Source organism: Camelina sativa, chromosome 5 (genome assembly GCF_030686135.1).
Source record: "Camelina sativa cultivar CO46 ecotype springtype chromosome 5, ASM3068613v1".
Classification (NCBI taxonomy): domain Eukaryota; kingdom Viridiplantae; phylum Streptophyta; class Magnoliopsida; order Brassicales; family Brassicaceae; genus Camelina; species Camelina sativa.
The window spans coordinates 33,081,130-33,093,594 of record NC_141884.1 but is presented as its reverse complement, the minus strand read 5'-3'; the positions used below and the strand labels follow the sequence as shown (position 1 = coordinate 33,093,594).

Genomic DNA, 12,465 nt, shown 5'->3' with positions numbered 1-12,465 from the left:
AGATCTGGAATCTCCACCGTTTTTTCAGATTATCTTATTATGAAAAAAACGGCTAGCTCTTCAGTGAAGGATTTCCTGAAGAATCCAAAACCCCTTCTTTCTCCAGCAGTAGTTAACTCCCAGTTCTCGACGGAGACGTCAATCCGAGAGGATTTCATTGAATCTATGTCCGTCATGGATGATACTCAACTTCAACGGGCTGAGAGATTCAATCCTAAACTTCGCAATCTCAATAAAGCTATTCAACCTTCGTTCTTAGAAGATGGTACTCCTATGGTCCGAAAACATTGTTTCTCACTTTCATGGTACTCCTCCTGCAGTAGGGAAAATATTTCTGGATCTGAATCCCATTTGGGGAAGGATTGAAGAATAAACATCATATGTCTCCCGAATGGTATAGTTCTTATCTATATCCCATCTAAGAGTACTTGCCAATGGGTTCTTGAGGTGGGGTGTTGGCAGACAGGTAACTGCTTGTTTACTGTCACTGTCTGGTCTCCAACAGCCACCCTAACTCCTCTGAAGTTAGTTTTACTACTAATATGGGTCATACTCAAAGATGTTCCTCTTCAAATCAACTCACTCCCAAGATTAATCATAATAGAATCCAAAATCAGAGAGCCTCTCCACAGAGAAAAGCATCAACTTCCTCCTTTCGCCATAGATACAAGGATCAAGGTGGAGATCCTGCTCAAAAAAGTTCTTCCCCAATCCCTATTGGTGGAGGATGACAGCGAGATTGAGGTTAGAATTTGGCTTGAATACCCAAGGTTTCCTCCAAAATGCGATTTTTGTAAGGAATTTGGAAACCTCTACCATCAATGCCCTACTGCTCTACACATCTCCAAGAACACCATTAACCTTGGGAACATAGCGACTCCTTCATCTCAGCATACAACCAATTAATTGATGCCTCCACCTAAGCAAGCTTTCGTGTCATCCTGGTACGTTAAAGGGAAACAAGCTTCTGAAGTCATTAAGGTCGTCATGCCGAGCACATAGATGAAAGTTGCAGCCATCCCTCCCAAATCCACTCATCGTTATATTGATTCACCGGCAAGCAACTCTCCTAATATTTGGCATGTGGGCAGTGGAAGGTGAAAGTGTCATAAAAACCGAGAATAGATCGAAGCAACAGTACCTCAAGTTGTCTCTCTCACTGCTTCCCAGTTTGCAGAGGAAGAGGAAGCCATCTAGATTGATCAAAGAACCAGTAGACGAAGATTAGGGTCCCCCAAACCTTCGTTTGATCTTAAACCTCTCTCAGCTAATGTTAATAATAAATTTAAAGGGATGAGGACTGAAGGAGTCAATAAAAGAAACATTCACGATAATGGTTCTTCTGTAGTGTCTGGGAAAACCATTTCGAAAAGAATAACAAAAAGCCATATAAAAACTCCATAAGTGGACTGTCACATGAGAAGGGACGTCCCCATCATCGTGCTTGAAAGCATAGCTTCAACACCTTTAGCCCATTGATGATGATGATGAAGATTTTTTCCTATAATATAAGGGGATTAAACACTTCCAATAGACAATAGGAACTTAAGCGTTGGGTTCAGTATAGTAGACCTTCAATATGAGGGATTTAGAAACCATGTTCATCATGATAACACAATATTAATTTTGGCTCATACCTCCTGGATATATGAGTATAGTTACTCTTCTCAAGCGCAAAATAGGAGAATTTGAATATTTTGGGATTCATGTATCAAGGTATTCATTTATAAGAAAACAGAACAAGTTATTGCTTGCGGAGTCTTTGATCCTTCTATAAAGTAGGCCTTCTCAGTCTCTTTTTTTACGCTCATAATTGCATAGTTTCCCGTAGAAAGCTTTGGTCCACTTTGGAAGATTTACATCAGAATAGTCTCAAACAAAACCATCCGTGGCTAATTCTTGGGGACTTCAACCAGATACTTAGAGCCAATGAGCATTATTCTTTGCTACTTTATCCTTTACCTCTTCATGGGATGGCAGAATTTCACGCTTGTATTGACAATTGTGATTTTCTTAACTGACTAGCAGAGAAGCAGCCCACACATGGTACAATAGTCAACCCACAAATTCGATCACTCGCAAGCTGGACATGACTCTTTTAAACAGGGTCTGGTTCTTAATCTTCCCTAACTCTAGTACTCAGTTTGATGTTTCAAGCGGTTCTGATCACTCTCCCATATTGGTTACAATGACAAACTCCATGGTTTTACTACTCATCCAGAATATCAAGGTCTAGTCGAATCAGCTTGGCAACTTTCAGGTATCTAGGGATCAATCATGTTCTCTCTGTGCTAGAAGTTGAAGGTAGTAAAATTAGGTTGCAAGGCGCTTAACACCTTTAATAATATTTAAGCAAAAACAGTCGAAGCTCTTACATCGCTCACTACTATCCAAAATCAAATGCTTACAAATCCAACTTATGTTCTGTTCAAAGAGGAAAAGGTTGCAAGGAAGCATTGGTCTTTCCTCTCATCAGCATATGAATCTTTTATGATAGAGAAATCAAGACATAGGTGGTTTTTAGAAGGAGACTCCAATACAACCTTCTTTCACAACTCAATAAAGGCTCATCAAGCAAGGAATAAAATTTGCTCTCTCCTGAATGTTGATCATGAAAGGGTGATAGAGAAGATCCTTCTCAAGGAAATGGTAGTCAGTTACTACCATCAGTTGTTGGGTTCTAGAAACACTGACGTCAAGCCCCTTTTAGTGGACAAAATCAGGAATATAAGCCCGTTTAGATGCACGTAGGATATGGCTAACAAGGTTTCGGCTATACTTACTCCATAAGAAATAGCTGCAGTTGTTTTCTCTCTTCCGAAATGTAAAACTCCAGGACCTGACATGTTTACAGTTAAATTCTTCATCATTTCATGGGGTACAATAGGCCCTTCATTGATAGAAGCAGTAATTGATTGTTTCAGGATGGGTAAGCTGCTTAAGCAGTTAACGCGATAAGTTTAGTTCTGATCCCAAAGACAGTTACAACTGAGACATTAAGTGAGTTTAAGCCAGTTTTTTGCTTCAACACTATGTATAAGGTCATCACAATGATTTCTACAAAGAGACTGATGATTTTTATGGGGTTAGTGGTCCAAAAGAATCAAGTGGCATTCATAAAGGGTAGACTTCTCTCCAAAAATGTTTTATTGGCTTCAGAGTTAGGTGATGACTTCAATAAGGATGGTCTAGTGACAAGAGGATGTCTACAAGTTGACATTTCAAAGGCTTTTGATAATATCGACTGGAACTTTCTCACTAATATTCTGAAGGCATATGAACTCCCTGCAGTGTTTGTTAATTTGTTGACCGCCTGCTACACTACTCCATTCTACTCTGTTGGATTCAATGGACAATTGATTAGTTATTTCCTAGGGAAGAAGGGTCTTAGGCAGGGTGACTCGATCTCTGCTCTCACCGCCTCTTTGCACAGGTTTCAACCTCACCCGACTTGAGCAGAGCCATTAAACACGCATCTTAGCTTCACCGATAACATATTAGGTTTTTTTTTATGAAACTGAAAATTCTCTGGTTGCAATCTTTGAGGTGCTCTCTCAGTTTAAAAGGCTCTCAGGCCTGCTTTATTTTGGCATGACAATTGGATAGGTCTAGGCTCTTTAATAGAAATTATAGAGGATTACGGTCCTCGTGTTACGTGTATTGCTTATCTCTCCATGGTCAAAGAAACTGCTCACAATGGTGTCTAATGCATCCCCCGAGGCAGGCATCCGAGAGTCGAGCTGCTTCAAACATGCCTGCAATCCCATACTCCACCTAATACAGACACTAGAGATTACATATTTTGCTGAAAGCTGACTTTAGACCAAAATCAAGGTTCCTTATCAACCATGAAAACTTGGAGGCATCTACATCCTCCTGGACCCTCTGTCACTTGGCACTGTCAAGTTTGGTTCAAGGAATATATTTCGAAGATGGCATTTATGAATTGGTTAACAGTTCTTGGCAAACTCACTACAAGGGATCATTTCAGAAGATGGAATATTCCTGTTTTGGCGTCTTGTATTCTCTGTCAAACTGGTTTTGAATCGAGGGATCATATATTCTTCCAATGCACTTACTTCAAAGCTCTATGGTCAGATTTCTTTACTCATTTTGTTCCCTTGCCTGATTCAAGCTTCACTGATTTTCTAGCTTGATTAAGAAGCCTACCACATATGGGAAGCTTAATACCATCTGTAAATTAGTTTTCCATGCTCTCATATATAACATTTGGAGAGAACGAAATGCTAGGCTTCATGGAACTGCTATTCGTTCTGAAACCCAACTCGAAAGGGAGATTCAGCTACTACACCGAAGCTCTTTAGACTGGACAGTAAAAGCTCAACCAGCATCCATCGTCCCAACAACAACAACAACAATCAGGAAACATACCTTGCTTTTTGGTTCACCCACTTTCAAGTACCCTAAAACTTATACATTGTATGCTCCTCTTTATGTTATTGCTTGTAAGTGTAAGCTGTGCTTGCAGGATTAGAGTGATTATGTACTTTGTAACTCTTGCTTTATAAATAAAATGGTATCGGTTTTGACAAAAAAAAGAAGAGTAAAATTTTCAAATTATAAATTTTCTTTTGCATATTATCTTTCTAATTATAGTAGTTGATATTCCTTGTAGTAAAAATTTTTATGGTTGAAAAATATAAAATAATATAATTTGTTTGTATCTAAATAAATCAAATAATAAGTTAATGTTTTTTATTAACAATGTAAAAATAAGCAAATCCCTTACTAATTGATTATAATAGGACTTTTCCAGCTTTCATTTAAACTTTAATATTACTAATTAATTATTAATGATTTTTATTTTACAATTAGTTTTGCTTTAAAAATTAATATAGAACTATTTTTTATAAAAATGAATACATTAATGATATATAAAAAATATCTAGATATTGAATATAAAATATGTTTTTTTAATTTATGTTACAAAACCATATATAATTTAATATAACAAATTCTTATTTTAGTTTTAATAGTATTATAAAAAATTATGCCTTGTTGCGGTGCTGATGCGGAAACGGTCAATCATGCCTTGTTTCTGTGTCCACCGGCGCGTCAAGTTTGGACTTTATCTCAGGTACCGGTAGGACCACACTCCTTTCTGATGGAATCTGTGTATGCCAATATGAACCATTTTTTGGGCCCTAAGAGTCCGGGCTCCCACATCTCGACCTTCCCGTGGATTTTGTGATATATATGGAAACCGCGAAATAGCCGTGTGTTTGAGAATGAAGTTGAGCGGCCGGAGGTGATAATTAGGGTAGCAGAAGGCGAGGCGCTGACATGGCAGCAGGCTCAGGAGGAGGGTGAGGATGTGGTTTTCACAACCGACCCAATTGACCCCACCTCTCGGACGAGGGTGGCCGCAGCTTCACTTCCCACTTTCTATTTAGGTTACTGATGTTTCGTTGATGGATCTTGGAAAGCTGAGGATTCGTTTGCAGGTGTAGGATGGAGTTGTACCCAGTTTCAGGATCCGACACCACGTATGGGAGCCACTAATTTCCGGTGGAGTCTTTCCCCCTTACATGCCGAAGTCGAAGCTTTCGTTTGGGCTATGAGATGTATGATTGGACATGACTACCGCGACGTAGCTTTCTACTCAAACTGTTTAGACTTGGTGAAGATGGTGTTTTCGCCTCACGACTGGCCGGCGTTCTTGACATACCTTGACGATATCAAGATAGACATGGAGGAATTTTATACCTTTTCCTTATCTTTTATTTCTAGAACTGCAAATGTAAAAGCGGATTGTTTGGCACGCCAGGCGCGTACATCTCCGCATAATATTTTGTCTGTAAATAATTTTCCACCACATTGGCTCGTTTGAGCTAATCTTTTGTTGACCAAAAAAAATAGTATTATAAAATTTAGAATTATTTTTTGGTCAATGCTAGAGTTAGTCAACCAGTGTACCTGAAACAACCCGACCTATTTTTTATTTCTTTATAATAGTAATAATCTAATGATCTCATACTCACTAACCACCTAACAACATTCAAACGAAACAACGGAAATAACCAAACATTAAACCAATGAAATAAAATAACAAAGAATTAACCAATAACTAAATAACCATTATTAATTTCATAACAACTAATCCAATAAACCAATCCAACATAAACCAAAGAACCAGCAATCCTAGACAACATTCTAATGACTCAACTCTAGAAACCTAATAGGAGCCAGACAACAACCAATCGAGCCACTAGAACATCCTCCTCTTCATTGTCTTGATTCCACGATCACACTTTACCTTTACGTGTACCACAAACACAAATTGAGAAGCATGAGTATTGTCATAAACACTTAGTGAAGCAATCCTCCCATCTACTGGGTTATACACACAAGAACCTAAGATTCTAATGTTAAACAAGCAACAAACAAACACAAGTAAACCAGAGAAACAAGTATCAGCCTCCTGCTGAAAAGGTTGGTATCGACCGACACCCCTCCTCGACCAGAATCCTAGACCGACACTCGCCAAATCTCTGCACCATCAACTCTTTGGTGTCGACCGACACCCACCTGGTGTCGATCGAAACCGTCAAGTTGAGTTCTCACTTATAAACCCCGGTTTGGGATTCCAATTAATCCAAACCGCTCCAATTCGATGATTTAAAATAAACCGGTTGAACAGGAAATGGTTGGTGTCGACCAACACCCTCCTTGGTGTCGATTGACACCCAAAACTGATTATTTGGTTCGCGGATGTTACAATTCTCTCCCACCAACATAGATTCATCCTCGAATCTCGAACAACCATCATCCAACGACTCCAGTGCAACCGTCTCCACAGCCCACACCTCCTCCGACCGATCTACGAAGGTTACCTCCAGGCGATAGACTCCCGTTCCAAACATTATGTGCTCTCGACTTTTGGAATTTCCTTTACTCATAGGTCGTAACCTTGAGTTTTATTGGCTCCTCATCATGCCTTAGCCTGCATGCCATAATATTGGCTCCTCATCGGGCCTAATCCCGCATGCCATAATGTATAAGGAAAATCCAATATTCGTCTCTCGGGTTGCCACCCTATATCGCGCCCTCAGATCGTCATCAAAACTCGATATACCAGCCATATTTCAAGCCACAAAGTCTCAAAATATGATGGTACTAGGAGAACTAAAGTCCTCCAAGTGTTGTTCAGGACCAACTGTGTTTAGAGCAAACAATTCTGAACATGTTTGAGTCATATCTCCTAACCAGGTCTCCCTCTTGTGATTCGCGTAAAACCTCACAATGTCATAGCAACCATATATTCCCTCACTACAATACCTAATGACCAAACAAAGATCATCAAAATGCCACAAGGACCGCCACTAAGGCCACAAGTGTCCTAAACAGGATCACCAAACGGGGAAAACGTGTCTGAATGACGAAGGAAAAACCTCGAGAAGACGAAGAAAAGGAAATCTTGAGGAACGATTCAGAAACTTGCGAAGGAAGTTACGAAGTCGCGAGATGGTCCAGGACCGGAGAACAGACGTAAACCATTGGGGCATCCGTTAACTTGAATGATGAGTGGTCGAGAATAATGGAAAAAGGTCAAATGAAGTAGAAAAGAAAGGAATGGCCATGGAAAAAATGGTGAGAAGGACATAAAACTGACCATAGGGACGGAACGGCCATGTACCAGCCAAGCAGTCAAAGTACCGTGAGACCATGAACAGAACGGATGAGAAGTCCGGAGACGGACGGCAAAGTTTGATGTCTCGGGAAAAAGGTCCGGAGATGGACGAGAGAAATGAATGTCGCAGACGGAAGGACCGAACATAGCCGAGAGAATCAAAGGCCACAGACGGAAGGACCGAATACGGACGTGGAATGGAAGTCGCAGACATGAGAAATTTGAATTGTGGACAAGCGCGAGAACTTGGGACGCAAGAGAGACGCATAAAGGACGGGGAAGTGGAAGAGTCCCTGCATGGGAGCTCAACGCCACGTGTTGCGATCTCAGCTCTCCTCCACTAGCGTTTGAGATACACGCGTGGGTGGGGAGAGAGTGAGTGTTTTGCATCCAAAATTTTTTCCACTTGTCACCTGAGAAACGCCACATGCCTTGCCTACAAACTCGATCAAGGGATTATAAATAGCCCCTTGGCACTTCATTTTCGACCAAAACCTCTCCCAAACACTAAATTCTAGTCAAAATTTTCTCTCAAAAATTCTTGAAGAGGAATCAAGAGATTTCCGAGCAAGGAAGAAGGAGGAAGCTCGTCGGAGCTAGAGGAGGAAGAGGAGGCGAAGTGCTGTCGGATTGCAGTGTGGTGGTGGAGCTTGACTTAATCAAATCTCTGCCTAAATCACTGTGAGTTGAGGCTATGGCTTTAGAGTTGTTGTGATTTGCGGTTTGTGTGTGTGGAGGATACATGAGCTTGGTAGCTCTTGTGTTTCTCTTTGATGGTTTATGTGTTGTATGTTTTTCTTTTTAGATCTACATGACATTAAGTTAAGATCTAGAGAGTAGACTATCATGCATTCACTTATTGTTGCATATAATCTTGTTTGAGGTTAAAAGATCATGCATGCATAAGGAGAAGGGTGATTTGGGTTGTTTGCAAGATCAGATCCGAAATGGATGATCATGCATGCATCCTTCTTTGAATCTTTCAGTCGATTAAGAAAGAAAATGAGGTGGTGTGTAGAGTTTAAAATGCAATAATTTTCTTGCATAATTTTATTTGGGCTAAAATTGAGTTGCATGAATGATAGAAGTGGGAGAAAAATTGTTTAGCATCACTTGCATGTCAAGAAAAAATATTTAAGAAATTGATCTTAAAATTTCTTGTGAGTTAAATCGGTTGCATGCATGTGGTTGTTGTCTTAAATGCTTGATTAATTTTGTTCTTGCATTTTAAAAATTTTTGGGTGAATTTCTTGCTTGTTTTTCTTGCATGCATTGCTTGATTCTTGCTTGAAATTATTTTATTATTTAAGTACTTAATTTTTTTGTGTCAGTAGACTTAGAATAAGTACTTGTCTAGCTAGTTCTCATGTGTCATGTTGGACTAGCAATCGATTTCTGTCCCCAAGTGAATGAGGAAGTCCGGCGAGCTAACCTTCGCAGTCTCGTGGCAAGGAAAATCGGTGTCTAGTGAGAGACTAGTCCGATCTATTGCATGACGATGCAAATGTGTGGTGATCCGGTTCGTACCCTTTGTGGTTTCAACGCGGTGTGGAATGGGGAGATGGGATAGAAGGTCATTGGGCCCTAGGTTCCGTGTGTGAGGTGGAGTATAGTGTGTGCTTATGGTGGTAGCATCACTAGTACTCTCATTCCCTTTGAGTTTTGGGAGTTGTGTTGAGATGGCCTATGGTGGCTATGAGTCTAGAAGTGTCATGTTTGGTCATTTCTAGTCTTGCTTGTTCAGTGTTGTTTGCTTTTTTGCTTGTTTGCTTTGCTTGCTTGCTTGCTAATCGCTTCCGCATTGTGTGATTCTGATTGTTGTTTGTGGGTGTTTGTTGATGGGGGTAGTTGGATAAGGAGGACTGCATGTTAGAGAGTCACCCAACTCACTGAGTAATCTTAGATTACTCACTCCTCTCCAATACTGTTTTTCTTGCAAGGAAAAGTAAGTGGGTAGAGTTGGGGCCGCTAGGAAAACATGATAGGATGTTTTATGTTGTGTGATTGCTCAAATAAAAATCCTTGTTTTCTTGACATGCATTTCTTCAAAAAATAGATCCAACTTTTTATTTACTTATGTATTTCGTTTTGAAATGTAAACATTATACTTAAGTAAATCGTGCTATTTTATACATATATTCGGACAAGTGGAAAAGTATATGGCCTAGTCCGGGTCAGCACAACGCCGCGCATGTACCAAAGGTTGAAAAGCCGGAGGTGCGTGCGTAGCAGGTAGGCGGCGGCTGGTGGACTAGTCGAGGAACCTAATTCGTTGGTGGAACCTCGATCGGACTGCGGGCTGTCGACCTCATCGTAATGACCTCCGGGCTGGTATGCGGTTTGTCCGGCCGTAGGGACGGTTCAGGGGCATTACAGATAATGTCTAAACAGATCGCCACCAAGACCAAACAAATATCAGAACCGCCACGAAGGCCAAACAATTGTCCTAACAAGGACCGCCACCATGGCCACACATCCTGAAGGACCGTCATGAAGACCACCCATCCTAAAGGATCGTCACAAAGACCACTTGTCCTGAAAGACCGTCACGAAGACCACTTAACCCGAAAGACCGTCACAAAGACCACTCGTCCCAAAGGACTGTCACGAAGACCACACATCCTGAAGGATTGCCTAAATAGGCCACATGTCCCGAATGACAGTTACGAAGACTATAGGTCCCGAAGGACCGCCTAAACAAACAACATTGGCTAAACAGCCAGCCACAAAGGGCACACAATTGGCTAAACAGCCCACCACAATGGCCACACAATTTCTCGAAAGATCGCCACACACGGGCCACACAGTAACTCAAAAGCCCGCCATGGCCACACAAGCCCCACCAAGGTTCACCACCACTAAAAATGTACCTAACTCTCATAAAACTTTCCATTTTTAGCATTCGCGAAATCTCATATCCCAAACACCACCTCATCTTGGTACTTAGTCGCACAACCAACCACCCCTAAGTGACCACGTAACAAGAGAGATGGGCTGGAATACTCTATTCCGCTCCAGCCATGGACTACAACTGGGACCAGACTAGATAAGTTCAACTGTTCAAGTTGCGGCCAGCTTCTCGAACCACTTCTTGAACCTTGCCTTCATCCTCGCCTCTGGCTCCTAAGTCTGCTCCTCAACACTATCATAGTCCCAAAGGACTCTCATCAAAGGAACCTTCTTCTTCCAAAGTTCCTTGACTCTTCTCTCGAGAACCCTCACCGGTCTCGCCTCCAACATTATGTTAGGCTAAAGATCATCGAGAATCTTAGCCAACAACTGATCATCCTCGCGGAGGCACTTCCGAAGCATCAACACATATAAAACCTTGTGGAACGCGCGTATAACATCAAGCAACTCCAGCCTATATGCCATCAGTCCCACCCGCTCAACTACCCTGAACGAACCCATATACTTAAGACTCAACTTAGTCTATGTCAATGACCTGTTCAAACCCCGCAACATGGCCATATTGAGGTACACTTTGTCTCCCACTTGAAACTCAAGATCCCTCCTCCTATTACCGGCGTACCTCCTCTGCCGATCTTGAGCTTCCTTCATGTTCAGTTTCAGAACCCAAATTTTCTCTGAAGTCTCCTAAACAAAACTCGCATCATATATGCTCATCTCTCCTACATGATTCAAGCATAACGGTGTACGACATGACCTCCCACACAATGCCTCATAAGGAGCCATCACGATACTCACCTGGTAGCTATTTTTGTTGGCAAACTCTACCAAGCTCAGGTGATCTGCCCAATAGCCACCCTAGTCCAGCACACACATCCTCAGCAAATCTTCCAACGTCTGAATCGTTCTCTCCAACTGCCCATCTGTCTGAGGATGGTAAGTTATACTCATATGCACCTTAGTGCCCATCTCACTTGAAATGCCCTCCAAAACACCGAACTTCGAATCTCTATCAGATACGATACTCGATGGCATCCCATGCAATCTCACAGTCTCCTTCACATACTTCTTAACCAAGACCACTGCTCCATCGGTCTTCTTAATGACCAGAATGTGCCGACTTAGTGTACCGGTCCACAATGACCCAAATCGCATCATAGGTCCGACACACTGATAAACCTACCAAAAAAATCATCATGATAATGTCCCACTTCCACTTTGGAATGGGCAAACTTTTCAACAAGCCTCCTGAAACCTGATGCTTAGCCTTCACTAGCTGGCAGACATCACATTTCGTGACCCAACTAGAAATATTCCTCTTTATCCCGACCCAGTGATAGTACCACTTGAGGTCACGGTACATCTTAGTCGCTCCTGGATTAATAGAGAACATGCCCGCATGAGCCTCCCTCAGGATCTCCTGCCTCAACTCCTAATCCTTGGGCACACAGATCCGACCGTGCACAAGTGTGGTACCATTGGCAGACACCTGATACTTCAAATCAACATCTCTGTAGGCATTTACCAGCCCCACATCCTTCTCATGAGCCAACCGCACTCTGCTTAGTAGATCTGCTTGATCAGCCGCCTCTAAACCCAACGGCTCCTGAGAGACAGCACATAACCTCCATGTACTAATCTCTCCTACCAGAGACTCCATTTACTGCTCCTGAGCCGAGCCACCAGCTTCCGACTCAGAGCCTTACCAGGGTGGTAGGCTATTCCAGAGACTCCATTTACTGCAACCAAGTTAGCCTTACCAGAGACTCCATTTACTGCAACCAAGTTAGCCTTACCAGGGTGGTAGGCTATTCCAGATCATAATCTGCTACCAGCTCCATCAACAGCCTCTGCCTCAAATTCAGCTTAGACTGAGTGAATATATACTTCAGTCTCTTATGATC

At 41.8% G+C, this 12,465-nt stretch overlaps 1 protein-coding gene across 1 annotated transcript; it reads right to left on the bottom strand.

Moving 5' to 3' along the window:
- Positions 1-10,900: 10,900 nt before the first annotated feature.
- LOC147944659 (uncharacterized) lies at positions 10,901-12,221 on the bottom strand. The gene is made up of 5 exons (XM_087512673.1): positions 12,051-12,221; positions 11,519-11,740; positions 11,360-11,419; positions 11,133-11,248; positions 10,901-11,048 (listed from the first exon to the last, which is right to left on the bottom strand). The coding sequence occupies exons 1-5, from the start codon at positions 12,219-12,221 to the stop codon at positions 10,901-10,903; spliced, it is 717 nt and encodes a 238-aa protein (XP_087368799.1).
- Between the last annotated feature and the right edge of the window lie 244 nt (positions 12,222-12,465).

Bases quoted from the DNA above. Each gene is read 5' to 3' on its own strand.
- LOC147944659 (XM_087512673.1), bottom strand. From the start codon at position 12,221: ATGGAGTCTCTGGTAGGAGAGATTAGTACATGGAGGTTATGTGCTGTC. The intron at 11,741-12,050 runs GTGTCTGCCAAT...TTTTTTTGGTAG, and splicing joins ATGTTGATTTGAAGTATCAG to GTTTATCAGTGTGTCGGACC. The intron at 11,420-11,518 runs GTGCATATGAGT...GTGCTGGACTAG, and splicing joins CAAGTGAGATGGGCACTAAG to GGTGGCTATTGGGCAGATCA.